General features: G+C 41.6%; 1 protein-coding gene across 1 annotated transcript in view; it reads right to left on the bottom strand.

The window, feature by feature from the left end:
* Positions 1-2,482: 2,482 nt before the first annotated feature.
* The window catches only part of srpx2 (sushi-repeat containing protein X-linked 2), a 69,726-nt gene continuing 57,516 nt past the window's right edge, over positions 2,483-14,692 (bottom strand). The window contains exons 8-11 of the mRNA XM_080188226.1: positions 14,134-14,313; positions 10,663-10,796; positions 5,541-5,662; positions 2,483-3,892 (exon numbers count right to left, since the gene is read on the bottom strand). Of these exons, the coding sequence (XP_080044352.1) occupies positions 3,712-3,892; positions 5,541-5,662; positions 10,663-10,796; positions 14,134-14,313 (617 nt within the window). The 3' untranslated portion in view covers positions 2,483-3,711. The remainder of the gene's footprint in view (positions 3,893-5,540; positions 5,663-10,662; positions 10,797-14,133; positions 14,314-14,692) is intronic.

Below are 14,692 nucleotides of genomic sequence, written 5' to 3'. Positions count from 1 at the left end.
TAATGTCCTGGACTCCTGCAATAACAGTTCCATGGGCAGGATGAACACAGCGGAGGTGGTGGCAGAGTGGTATACAGTCAGGAGGGAGTGACCCTAGGAATCCCTCAACATTCACTCTGCACCCCATGAAGTCTCATGGTATCAGTTCAAACATGAGTAAGGAAACTTCTTGCTACCACCATAAATCAGCCTCCCTCAGCTGATGAAGCAGTAATCTCCATGTTAGGCACCACTTCGCAGAAGAACTGAAGGTGGCAAGAGAACAGAATGTACTCTGATGGGGGGGAGGGGCTTCAATGGCCATCACACAAGTGTCCCCTACTGACTGAGATAGCTGAGTCCAGAAGGACTAGCTATGTAAATACACTCATTACAAGAGCAAATTAGAAGCTAGGAATACTTCAGTGACCAATGCATCACCTGGCTCTCCAAAGTCTGTTCACCTACAAGGTACAAGTCAAGAGTGTGATGGAATACGCTCTACTTAACTCGGTGAGTGCAGTTCCAGTCAAGAAGCTTGACCCATCTAGGTCAAAACAGCATGCTTGATTGGCATCCCATCCACCACTTTAAGCATTCACTCCCTTCACAACCTATGCACAGTGTACCATCTATAAGATGCACAGCAGGAACTCACCGAGGCTCCTTCAACTGTACTTTCCAAAGTCATGACCTTTACCACCTAGAAGAATAAGTTCAGCAGATGCACAAGGACAGTACCAGCTGCAAGTTCCCCATCCTGATTTGGAACTCTCTTGCAGTTCCCTCACTGTCACTGAGTCGAAATGCTGGAACTCCTTCTCTAGCAGTGCAATGGCTGTTGCCTCATTTTACAGGCTCCAGTCGTTCAAAGTTGCTCACCATCACCTTCTCAATAGAATAAAGAATGGATAATGTGGGCTAGTAAGTGATGGTCACATCCCATGACCGTATAACAAAAATTAGACCACATCTTTGTTAACTACAGCAATATTCAGGTAAATTACAGTGTGACATCAAGGTTAATCAGAAAGCCACTTTCATCATATACCATTTACAATAATGAAGTATTTTTCAGAAAATATTTGGTTCTCCACATCTTTGATAGGTGGACTGAACACTCAATCAGACTGAGACTTTGGCTAAAAAAACAGGAGGCAGTTTATTTATCACAAAACAGATAAATGGACAGTATTCAGCACAAACAATGTCAATTATGAATCCTCAGGAAAATCAAGCTGCTATCCATAAGCCAACTCTTAACTTTAGAATAAACCTTGAAAGCAGCTCTTGCATAGAAGAATCCTTCCTCATATTTTGAATTGATCAAACGCTCTGCTAACCTGACAGTTAAATGCCATCAATCTGAGATAACCTCACACACAGAAACTTCCAGCTAAAATGTTCCAATGACTCATCGCACCTTCCCCTTCTCGCAGGTCAAACCCACATCTCCAGCCCAGGCAGCTGTTAATTCAAAAATCATAACCTCCAAGCTGTCAAGCAACTCAGGGTCTAGAATTTGAATGTGATGGTACATTCACTGACTTGTGTCAGAAACCATTGTTCAGCCAGCTACCAAAAACACCATTCATCCGCCTAATAACAATGACTGCATTCAATTATATTAGTGTTTTTCTAATCAAGATAAAATAAAGATTTCGAGCCCATACTGATGCCTTTGGTCTTTGGGTCTGCTCAGCATATTCTTGTACTCACTTACATTCACATTGGAAGTAGATCAAACTTTAGAAAGAGATTACAATATGAAGCTGGATGCATGAAATTGAGATCCATTATAAGAGATGAACTGTTGATTTTAATAACATTATCTTGAAAATGTATTATGCCATATTATGGCTTGATAGAGTAGATAGGGAGAAACTGTTCAAGAAAAGGATCAAGAATGAGAGGGCACAGATTTAAATTGATTTGCAAAAGAAGCAAATGTGATGTAAGAAAATACTTGTTCACACAGCGAGTGGTTCGGGTCTGGAATGTAATGCTTTGAAGTGTGGTGGAGGCAGGTTCCAATGAGGCATTCAAGAGGGTATTATATAATTATTTGAATAAAAACAATGCACAGGGGTACAGGAAAAGGCAAAGAAATGGCAATAGGTCATTTGGAAAGCTGGTGTAGGCATGATAGGCCAAATGGCCTAATTCTGCACCCTAACAATTCTATGATTCTGTCAAAATGACACTTGAATGAATAGCAGATTGAAATGAACTGCCTTCAAAACTAAAGTAATTTTTAAAAATTGCTGAACATAAATCAACAAATGGAAAGCAGTTATAAGGATAGATGTTATGGTAACTTAATGCTTCTGTTACTGGCCCAGTAACCCATAGGCCTGAATTGATAATTTGAAGTAGTAAGAAGTCTCACAACACCAGGCTTAAGTCCAACCAGCTTATTTGATAGTAATCCCAAATAAATCAGTTGGACTTAAACCTGGTGTTGTGAGACTTCTTACTGTGTTTACCCCAGTCCAACGCTGGCATCTCTACATCTTAACAATTTGAAGACAGGAGTTCAAATCCTACAACAGCAGCTGAGGAATTTAAATTCAGTTAATAAAAAGGAAGTTTGAAATTAAAAACTAATATCAGCAATAGTGAACATATACAGGATTTCTGCAATAACCCATTTGGTTCACTATTGTCCCTTTGGAAAGGAAACCACACCCTATCTGGCCTATATGTGGCTTCAAAACTACAGGAATATAGTTGACTTCAACAGCCCGCTGAACTGGCTTTGTGAGTTATTCAATTAAAGGCAATTAGAATGGGCAATAATGATTGATCCTGTAAGCGATGCTCAAATTCTGGGAATGAAAGAAAAGGATCATGCCAGCACCGATAGTCAAAACTTTGCAGAAAAATTTGATCAGTCTTTTTGGTAAGTGGGCAGTGTTGGATGATGTAGGGTCAAAGATTAACTAATATCCTTCAGGTTATCACTGATAGCTTCATAGAAAATTTAGAGTTTTCTCTAGAATTTTCCTCAGGGTTCTTCATGTCTCTCAGGAAAGTAAATGAATTAGGGAACATCTGTGATTGGCCAAATGGTGTATCATTCATCAGGTGGAGCAGACTTGGTCATCTTATGTTTCATGTTTGCTCAAATTCCTATGTTTTAGAAAATGTTTTGGGATTATATACATTTACAAAACTGCAATTATAGGTATTTAAAAATCAACTGCGATTACAGAAAATTAGCTTTGGTAAATTGTTCTAATGGGGAAAAAAAAACAAATTTCAAAGGCGAAGGACGGAAATGGTCCTATTGGAAGTTGAGGAAAGGATATAAATGTGTATGGAACAACTTGCAGACCAAGGCTGAGATTTCACAATTTGATGAAAAAGGTGAATCAATGCCATGGGCTTCTAAGACATCAGTGCTCCTCCAATTCTGCCCTCTTGGGCATCCCCAATTTTAACCATTCCACCACTGTCATCCCCAGCCTTTAGGTGACAAGTCCTAAGCTCTGGAATTCTCTCAGTAAACCAATCCAGTTTTCTTCCTTCTTCTAAGGCACTCCTTAAAAACTTGCTCCTTGACCAAGTTTTTGGTCATCTACACAAATATCTCCCAATGTATCTTAGTGTGAAATTTTGTTTGAAAATGTTCTTGTGAAGCGCCTTAGAATATTTTACTATGCTACAGGCACTATATAAATACAAGTTGTTGTGAGTGAAAATGTAGAGAAGGCTGGTCAAGTTTGAGCTTTAATTACATAAGTTTTCCTTTTGTTGTAGGATAGTTCTTTCCTCTGTCTGGAGTAGGTAATTATCTATGAATGGAAACAGCTCACTGGATGTGACTGGTTGAATATAACGTTCCCTGTCTATGCCATACTTGTCAATCAAGACAACATTAAACTGCGTACGGGGTAAGTAGTAGACTTGTCTGCAGAAGAAGCAAAAAGAAGCAGAGGTTATTAAGGCTGCAAAACAACTTTTGCAATTTATCAGCAGAGTATGAATACTGTTCGTGCAAAGATAGTAACTAATATAACAAGTAACATTCTGTAAAATATAAAAAAGGAGCACATTTCACTCGTGAACATACATTTTTTCTTCCCAAAACTCTGGGGGATATTCCTTTCCTCCTGATCTGATCTCTTTTCTGAACAATAGATTTAATACAACTGCATCATTCTCAGGAGTGTAATTGTGTACTAGCAGCAAGGCTTACACAAGGATAATGGCCAATCCTACGGTCCCTTGGATCCTTCAACCTACATTCATGACCCTAGCTGGCCATCCATTCATTAGGATTCTGGGGGCAAGCCACAACATCTTTCTACTGACTGCCCAACAACCAGGTTCCCAGAAAAATGAGATGGGAACCTAGGGAGTCCCCTAGTCCCCAATTTAAAGCTCTGCAATGGGTCTGTCCTATGGTCCAGATCCACTCTTCTCCTCACTCTACCTCCCCAAACAAATGGTCCTGGAATAAGAGTCAGGAAAATCTACAAGGCTGTATGTTTAACCTGGCAAACTGGCTCATGAAGTTTTAGGTGCTTTAATTCCAATACTTCCGTTCATTATAAGAGTGCTTCCAATGGCACAGTAGCTGTACTACAAATGACCTGAGAATCATTCCATTGGGTAGGAAGACACCATCCTACAGCTGAGGTTTTTCTACCAACCAAAATATCAACAGTTTGTGCCAACAATACCTGATATCAAAAAGGCAATTTTTCATTTGGCTCCAGTTGCCCATTGGACAAGACAGCGTACTTCTTCAACAAAATCTAAATCAAAAATCTGCTACCAAACTACCTCTAAATATTTATTGGAAATCATGAAGCATAGTGACAAGGAATGACCACAAGAGACTTGTATTTGTTGCTTTGTGTTTAGGATTAGGTGAAAATTCCATAATCATTCTACCTTAAATAACCTCACTATTGAGTTATAGAGTCATACAGGCTTACAGCATGGAAATAAGCCCTTCAGCCCAATTTGTCCATGCCACCTTTGTTTTTAAAAAATCCCTAAACTAATCCCAATTGCCTGCATTTAGCCCATATCCTTCTATACCCATCATACCCATGTAACTATCCAAATGCTTTGTAAAAGATAAACTTTTGTACCCGCCTCTACTACTACCTCTGGCAGCTTGTTCCAGACACTCACCACCTCTATGTGAAAAAATTGTCCCTCTGGACACTTTTATATCTCTCCCCTCTCACCTTAAACTTATGCCTTCTAGGTTTAGACTCCCCTACCTTTGGGAAAAGATATTGACTATCTACTTTGTCTATGCCCCTCAGTATTTTATAGACCTCTATAAAGTCACCCCTCATGCTCCTGAGAAGAAAGTCCCAGTCTCTCCTTATAACTCAATCCATCAAGTCCTGGTAGCATGCTAGTAGATCTTTTCTGCACTCTTTCTAGTTTAATAATGTCCTTTCTATAATAGGGTAACCAGAATTGCACAGTATTCCAGGTGTGGCCTTACCAACGTCTTACCAATGTGTGGCCTTACCAATGTGAAGAATCAAAAATTTAGTCCACATTTAAAAGTCAATTCAGCAGCAGGTTCTTACCGGAGTTGATCAACAATTTCTGAAGAAAGCTTCTGTTCCTTTATGCGTCCTATTACTCTGGGTGTATTTCCAATTAATTCAACAATTGTAACTTGTCTCAGTTCCAGACCACAGGCAGCTTCCTGAACAAGAACAGAAACAATATGCTTCAGCCAGAGACATTAAAAAAGCTCGCAACTTTGTCATTCACAGCTTAATCCTCATTCTAAATATTGGTAATATTCTATCCACACTCTACATTCTTTAAAGATCCCAATATCATAACTATTTTCTTCTAATGATTGTATAAAACAGGAAGATTAGAATTTAAAAAAATCATGGTTAGACATATCCATTGTCTTCATTAATTTGTGATATCACCATTTACAGTCTGTAAAATTATCCACAGATAAAACACTAGAAATGCCCATGCCACAAGCCATCTGATCAGTTGGGTTTGCCTTTTCCCACAACCTACAATTTTCACAGTCCCTTTCTGACTGAGAACACCTTCCCATTCCTTCATCAGCTCATTCCTTCCCAGGAAAATCCCTTCTCAGTGACACTTGCTGATGTACTATCCGTCCTGGCAGTTCTGACTTTACTAGCTGGAATCAGCCACTAACCAAATGTTTGGGATGGGAAATTCCTGCCCTTGAGATGCTTGCCTGAGTGTTAGTATGGCTTGAGCAGAATCCTCCAAAACTGCTAGGAGGCAGTGATTCTGTCTGGAGAGGATTCATCCCTACTATCTCAACCCATTCCCTCTGGTTACTCCCTTCCTACATTTCTTACCCTGGGCTTTGCTTACTATTCCCCCTCCCACTCCACAACTCCTCCTCCCATCTGATATCGGCCTCTAATCTCTATTGACTGCTTCATTCATTTCACTCTCTGCCTGAAGGGAATCAAAGCTGGACACTGATGACTGGATGGAACCAACACAATTGGTGCAGGAACCGATTAACTATCTCATTTTCCCAATCTCATCCATTTGTGAAAAAAAAATCTCCTGGGGTGTTTTGAGACTAATTTCAAGAACAGGCATCACCGAACTTATTCTATTATGAATTTCAGTTTATCCATGAGTTTTCATGAGTGGAAGGACACATTATTTCTTCTCTCTCCATTCAACAGTTTGTGGAAAGCTTTAATATTTTAAGAACATATTGAGTGTTTGAGAAAGAAATAATAGTAACTTCAAACTGACTTTGTAGCTCAGGTGATATTAACTGGCATGCTGTCAAAGTTTTTCACCTTGTACTCATCAGGACAAATGCAAGAATACCAAAAAATAATTCTCAATAGTAATGCTTCCACCAATCAGAGCTAACCGACCTAACAATCAACATTCTTTTCTCATGCGGTATGAATTGTTTCTTCCTTTGAGATGTGGCATTCCTGCCTCTGTCACAATGAGTGCAAGATGAAAAGTTTTGACAGCATGACTCTCTTTTGAACAATACTCAAGTTTTGTTCTACTAAGCAGCTAATTAGAAAGCTAATTAGGGAAATCTCTATTTCAATAATTTTGTTTGCTGACCAATATCAGTATAATGAGTGTAGTATTCAACTTTAATGATATTTTAAGTGGTATCTTACTAAAAGTTTATTTGAACAGCTAATCTTAGAGATTTCATTTATTTGATGTCATCAGCTGTTTTTACACAAGATGGGGGGGGGGGGAAAGGACAAGAAGAGGCCGAACAAGTTTTATAAATATAAGAACATAAGAAATAAGAACATAAGAAATAGGAGCAGGAGTAGGCCAACCAGCCCTTCGAGCCTGCCCCGCCATTCAATAAGATCATGGCTGATCTGTTGTGGCTCAGTTCCACTTTCCCGCCCTCTCCCCATAACCCTTAATCCCCTCTCTTATCAAGAACCCATCAACCCGCTTCTTAAAAATATTTAGCGAGGCAGCCTCCACCACTTCAACGGGCAGAGAATTCCAGAGATTCACCACCCTTTGAGTGAAGAAGTTCCTCCTCAACTCCGTTCTAAACCGCCTCCCCTTTATCTTGAGGCTGTGCCCCCTAGTCCTACTGTCTTTTTTGAGTGGGAAGAGTCTCTCCACCTCTATCCTATCCATCCCATTCATCATCTTATACATCTCAATGAGATCTCCCCTCATTCTTCTAAACTCTAATGAGTACAAGCCTAGTTTATTCAGCCTCTCCTCATAGCTCAATCCCCTCAACTCCGGTATCAGCCTAGTAAACCTCCTCTGCACTCCCTCCAGGGCCAAAATATCCTTGCGCAGGTGCGGCGCCCAAAACTGCACACAGTACTCCAGCTGCGGCCTCACCAATGCCCTATACAGCTGCAGCAAGACCTCCCTACTTTTATATTCAATCCCCCTCGCTATGAAGGCCAGCATCCCATTCGCCTTCCTGACCATCTGCTGCACCTGCAAGCTGGGTTTTTGCGACTCATGCACAAGGACCCCGAGGTCCCTCTGCACCGTCGCCTGCTGCAGTTTTTCGCCACGTAATAATAGTCCTTCCTACCATTCTTCCTACCAAAGTGGACCACCTCACACTTGCCAACATTAAATTCCATTTGCCATTTCCTGGCCCATTCGCCCAGCCTATCTAGATCCTTCTGCAGACTCTCCACACCCTCCGCACAATTTGCCTTTCCCCCAATCTTGGTGTCATCAGCAAATTTCGACACCCTGCACTCGGTTCCCTCCTCCAGATCATCTATATAAATGGTAAATAGCTGAGGCCCCAGCACCGACCCCTGGGGCACCCCACTAGTCACCAACCGCCAATCCGAATAGCACCCATTGACCCCCACTCTCTGCCTCCTATTTGACAACCAATCCTCTATCCACGCTAACACCCTACCCCCAACTCCATGTCCCCTGACCTTCTGCAATAACCTCTTGTGAGGTACCTTGTCAAACGCCTTCTGAAAATCCAGAATGACCACATCCACCGGCTCTCCTCTATCCACTGCCCTAGACACATCCTCATAGAACTCCAGTAAATTTGTCAGACACGACTTCCCTTTAATGAAACCGTGTTGCGTCCGCCCTATCAAGCAATTCCCTTCAAGATGCCTCGCAATTTCCTCCTTAATGACGGATTCTAACATTTTACCTACCACAGACGTTAAACTAACCGGCCTATAATTCCCCGCCTTTTGCCTGGCACCCTTCTTAAACAACGGCGTAACATTAGCCGTTTTCCAATCTTCCGGCACTTCCCCGGAATCCAGCGACGTCTGGAAAATAACCACCAAGGCATCCACTATCACCTCCGCCATTTCTTTCAGAACCCTCGGATGCATTCCATCCGGTCCTGGGGACTTGTCCACAATCAGCCCCTCCAGTCTGTCGAGCACCACCTCTCTAGTAACAGTAATGTCATTAAGACCCTCCATTCCTACCACCTTTCCATCTCTTAACACCCGGCAAATTATTCACGTCCTCCTCCGTGAAGACAGAAACAAAAAAGTTATTCAAGACCTTAGCCATATCCCCATCCCCTACCACTAGCTCCCCTTTCTCATCCTCTAAAGGACCAACGTTCACCCTAGCCAGCCTCTTCCTTTTTATATATTTATAAAAACTCTTGCTATCCCTTTTTATATTAAGTGCTAGCCCAGCCTCATAGCTTCTCCTACCCTCCTTTATCAACTTCTTTGTCAATCTTTGTTGACATTTAAACCTTTCCCAATCCTCTTCTCGCCCACTGCTCTTAGCTACTCTAAATTCCTCCGCTTTTAATTTAACACTTTCCTTCACCTCCTTCGTTATCCACGGCTTATTACCTCTTGACTTCCTTTCTGCAGCAACAAGACGTTCTAAAGGGTTCGCTCCATGAAACATTGTGCAGCAAGCCGCTGAGTCTGAATTCATCATTATGATCAAAATGATGAATTATAGAATTGCTCCTGCGCAGAAGGTGGCCATTTGGCCCATTGCCTCTGTACCGACTCTCCAAATGAGCATCATTGCTTAGTGCCATTCCCCTGCTTGTTCTCTGTATCCCTGCATATTGTTTCTATTCAAATAATCATCTAATGTCTTCTTGAATGCCTTGATTGGACCCACCTCCATTACATTTCCAGGCCCAAACTACTTGCTGTGTGAAAATGGTTTTCTCACGTCACATCTGCTTCTCTCACAAATCACTGTAAATCTGTTCTTTCTTGTTCTCCAACCTTTTATGAGTGGGAACAGTTTCTCCCTTGCTGTTCTGTCCAGCCCCTTCCTGATTTTGAATATCTCTGTTAAATCTTCTCTTGGCCTTCTCCGCTCCAAGGAGAACAACCCTGACCAATCCATCACAACTGAAAGTTTCTCATCCTTAGAATCGATCTTGCAAACCTCTTCTGCATTCTCTTCAATGCATTCACATCTTTCCGATAGTGTGGTGCCCAGAACTGTACACAATGCTCCAGCTGAGATCTAACTACTGTTTCGTACCAGCTGTATCAGCATAGCCTCCTTGCTCTTGTACTCTATGTCTCTATTACTAAAGTCCAGGATTCTATGTGCTTTATTAGCTAGTCTCTCCATCTGTCCCGCCACCTTTAATGTCTTATGGTCATATACACCCAGGTGCCTCTGCTCCTGCATGCTCTTTACAGTACCCCTTATTTTGTGTTGTCTCTCCATGTTCTTCCTACTAAAATGAATCACCTCACACTTCTTTGTATTGAACTTCATCTGCCACCTATCTGCCCACTCCACCAATCTGTCTATGTCTCTCTTAAGTTCTACATTGTCCTCTTCATGGTTTACAATCTTTCCAAGTCTTGTATCATCCACAGGTTTTGAGATTGTATTCTGCACAACTAGGTCATTAATATATATCAGGAAGAACAAGGGTCCCAATATCTACCACAGGGGAACCTCACTACAAACCTTCCTTCAGCCCAAGAAATATCCATTGACCACTACTCTCTATTTCCTATTACTCAGCCAATTTTGTATCCACGTTGTTATTGTCCCTTACATGAATGAATGCAGCAATCTATTTGGCACCCTTGTGAGAAACAAATTAATGTATGTGCAACATAAAATTATTATTGTGAAATGCAACTACACCTGTAAGGAATAGACAGAAATATAGTCAGAAGGTTTTTACCCTCGCTCATCATCATTGACTGCCATGTATCATTTACTGACCTGCAACATGTTTATTTGCAGATTGTAGTATCTATCAGATGCACTTGGAGAGGATACGATGAGGAGACGCTGCATTTCATAAAACTGGTCCAAGAGAGCGGCCACAGAATTCACATCAACATTAATCTCAATTACTGCAATTATATAAAAGGAGCAAAATATTACCTCCCAGGTCACACATGACATGTTTTATCTGTTTGGTCGCTTGTATAGAAGAAAAAGAATTCCTACAGTGTAGAAGGAGGCCATTCAACCGATGAGTTTGCACCGACAACAATCCCACTCAGATCCTATCCCCGTAAATGCACATATTTACCCTGCTATTCTCCGTGACACCAGGGGGAAATTTAGCGTGGCCCATAAACCTAATCCACATATTTTTGGACTGTGGAAGAAACCAGAACACCCAGAAGAAACCCACACAGACACGGGGAAAACGTGAAGCGACAGTCACCCAAGGCTGGAATTGAACCCAAGTCTCTGGCACTGTGAGACAGCAGTGCTAACCACTGTGCCACCATGTATATAAAGAGGCAGCCAAGGTGGGATGAGTGCAAAGGAGATCAAAGTCTTCCCTATCTAATGGTCAGTTACTTAACACAGTGGCTACTTGCTATATGATTTAAGCTGAATTTACCAAGTTTACACTGTTGAGAAGATTTAGTAAGAAAGGAACAGTTGTACACACATTTCATGTGATGTTACCCATCCATAGTTACTACATTTGTATTGTATAATGCCAACCAAAAACATTCCTAAATTATCAATAGCAAGGAAAAGAGCAAAATGTGCCCACGCCCAGAATCAAAAATGACAATTCAAGTGCGGTTGGAGAAACCCCTGAGAGATTAAAGAGATAAAATGGGCTTGAAAATGACAATAAAAAGCGAACAACAACTCCACACAACACCTTTAAATAAAGCAGCACTGACAGGTTCCAGATGCAAAGGTTCTTTAAAAACATGCAGCAGATGGCAGGGAGAGAAAGCAGAGTCTAATTTCATCCTTTTAAACAGCCTCCCATCTGTCTTGGGCAGAAATACTGGGAACTCATTTAAAAACAGCCTGAAATTTGGATCATGTGGCAAATATTCCAACTGATACTCCCCAGCTAGTCATGCATTCCCAAGGCAAGAAACAGGTGGAAAGCAGTTGAAAATCCTCCACAATATATCTTTCTTTTGGCTGCAGCACTTCCTCCCAGAACAAAAATATCCCTCCACAGTCATATGGTAAAAAGGTTGGGATATATTCCACCACTGATTGTCCCTGGCCTGACTGGAGCTGATTGGTACAACTAAGAAAGCAGCTAGTGAGCTGATCCAAAATGACTGACAGTGCGGATCTGTACTGGGTGCTATTGTGATCAGGAGGTAACTGTTCCACCAATTTTTTTTTCTTTCTCTCCATTTGGGGAACTGCCTGGTCTGCAGCTGATATGTTTTTTCATGGTGAAGCAGGAAGTAGCCTTGTTCTAAGTATAGTGCAGTTTCCCAGTCACATTTTTTGGATTCGCTTTGTCTTATTTCTACTTGTTCATCATGCCTGTTGATTGGCGTGATGAGCCGGTAAGATCGCAACTGAGGCGAAAAAACAAGTTTGCACCCGGTTTCTCGCCTCTCACGGTGTTACTGGTCCTGAATTGCTGATGTGATCAGCTTCGCATCCAGGAAGGGGAATGGGATTAGTCAGAGTGGTGATCGAGGAGTGGGGGGAGGCGATATTCTGGGGATTGGGGGAGTGACAATCTTCCAATATACCATTGTACATGTGCATTAGGAGATCATGCACATGCTCAATAGCGCCCCTCTAGCAGTCACCAGTGTGAATAGTCTCCATCTATTCCCCCTGCAGGCAAGAATCACATTTTGCCACATTTTTTTCTCCAAGTGGCATTCAACAGCATCCGAGAGCTCACCCAAAAAATGGATGTGTTTCTCTCCTGATTGCAAGCTCATTTGGCACTTAGAATTCTTTTGGTAAGATTGCCCCCTAAGTGTCCAGGTAACTCTCCCCTTCCATGATGCCCTGCAAGGTCCTCAACTCAGACCTCAGCTCAACGACACTGAGCCGGAGTTGCCTAATCTGCAGATATAGTTGCCCATGACTGCACTGCATTCCATAGATTTCCACATGCTGCAGTCACAGCACACCACTAGCTCTGCCATTTCTAACCAACCTTATTTAATTAGTTAGTCAATTTATTAATAACTCACACAGATAAAGGAATAGAAAGTGGCACTCACTGGGCTTGGTGACGGAGGAAGAAAATTCACCAACCATAGGAGGCTGAAATAAAGTATAAAAAGGAGCACTTCATTGTCCCTCTATACTGAATTTCCACCAGAACTAAATTCCTAAATATACTTGGTCTACATCTCACTCAGGCAGAGTCTTCTCTCTGTCTTCAGGAGATATTTCAGGACAGGTTTTGATGGAATCATAATGGTGCAAATGCAAATTTGTACTAATTATGATTGTTCCCTTCTACAACCTACATTTGAAAGTATCTCAGGCTGAAAGAATTAAGATAATGGAGATGCTGACATTGGACTGGGGTAGGCAGAGTAAGAAGTTTCACAACACCAGGTTGAAGTTTATTTTGGAATCACGAGCTTTCGGAGCGCAGCTCCTTCCTCAGGTGAACCATCTAGTGGATATTCTTCATGGATGAGACTATGGAAAGAGTAACAGCATTTTGACCAATAGGTATGTCCTGTTGGGTCTAATCCTACATTCTGCTACACTCACCTGATGAAGGAGCACCACTCTGAAAGCTCGTGATTCCAAATAAACCTGTTGGACTTTAACCTGGTGTTGTGAGATTTCTTACAGAAAGAATTAAAGTTTCTTCTCTCCCTCTGCCAGAATTGAGTATCATCAGTAACATAATTCTGTGTAGTGGCAATCCAGTTCCTAGTCATGGTGTGCGTTCCAGGTCTACTGTGATGGTCAGTATGGTTCTCCTGAAGATTGTTTCTTCATTAAGTCAACTGAAAAACCTCCTGATGACACTTGAAAGATTATCAATAAACACCAAAAAAGGAGAAAAGAGTTCCAAAGCCTTGCTATATTCCATCCCTAATCTCTTCCACACCTACAGACACATAAGGCAGACAGAGCACATACACATGTCCTCATGTCTGTTCCCTTAGCCAGAATTTTCTGGGACAGGTTGCAAGTCTGTCACCATCTTAGCCATCACGTCTAGGTTGGGACTTGAACCTGGAGCTACCCAGCTCGGAGGCACCCAGTAGACCTCCGTTTACTTTATTAGGACTGAAATAATTTTAATATTATCTTAAAGTGATTGCTGGTTACTGTGATGTAAATGGATCTTTGATCATGTAGACCACATGTTTTGAGCCATGCAGTTGGGCTTCATTTTAGGTTGCAGCACCATCATGGAGACCTAAATGCTTATTTTCTGTGGATGAATTTATAGTGGCAATGTCTAAGAAATTCACTTACATACACAAGCTGGTGCCACCCCAGACCAGCTTCGATTAAACAGACACACTCTTTTGTAGATTCCCTGACGCTCATAGCCTCCCTCACATGTGTAAGTGCAGGTCGCCCCATAGTTATTCCCAGCAGATGTACAAGTGATATAACCATGGACAGGCGGCTTCAGAAGAGGGCATCTTCTAACTGGCGATAAAGAAGTAGATCATTATTAAAATTTTACAGTGAGAAACATTGCAGATGCACAACATATGATCAGTAAAAAAGAGACCATTGCAGTCTACAAGACCCATGTTTTAATAACAGCCAACCATACTCCCTCATATCTCTAGAACTCGATTCACCTCCACCAAATCCCCTGGAAACTGTCTGATATGATTACCACTCACAGTTAAACAGTCAAACTGCCTGTGTATCTGAGCCTGAGATCAGGTCCTGTTGTTATAGCTATTGTAATCATCTCACATCACTGGAGTGCAATTAACCTGAGTATTTCAGTAAGATCTCCCACAACAAGCCTTCTTTACACCACACTGAACAACCCAGGAGGTTACTTATCATAATA

The sequence above is a fragment of the Carcharhinus amblyrhynchos genome, chromosome 4 (genome assembly GCF_965287045.1).
Source record: "Carcharhinus amblyrhynchos chromosome 4, sCarAmb.v2.hapA, whole genome shotgun sequence".
Lineage (NCBI taxonomy): Eukaryota > Metazoa > Chordata > Chondrichthyes > Carcharhiniformes > Carcharhinidae > Carcharhinus > Carcharhinus amblyrhynchos.
The sequence above is the reverse complement of the archived record's forward strand: the minus strand, read 5'-3'. Positions and strand labels throughout refer to the sequence as shown.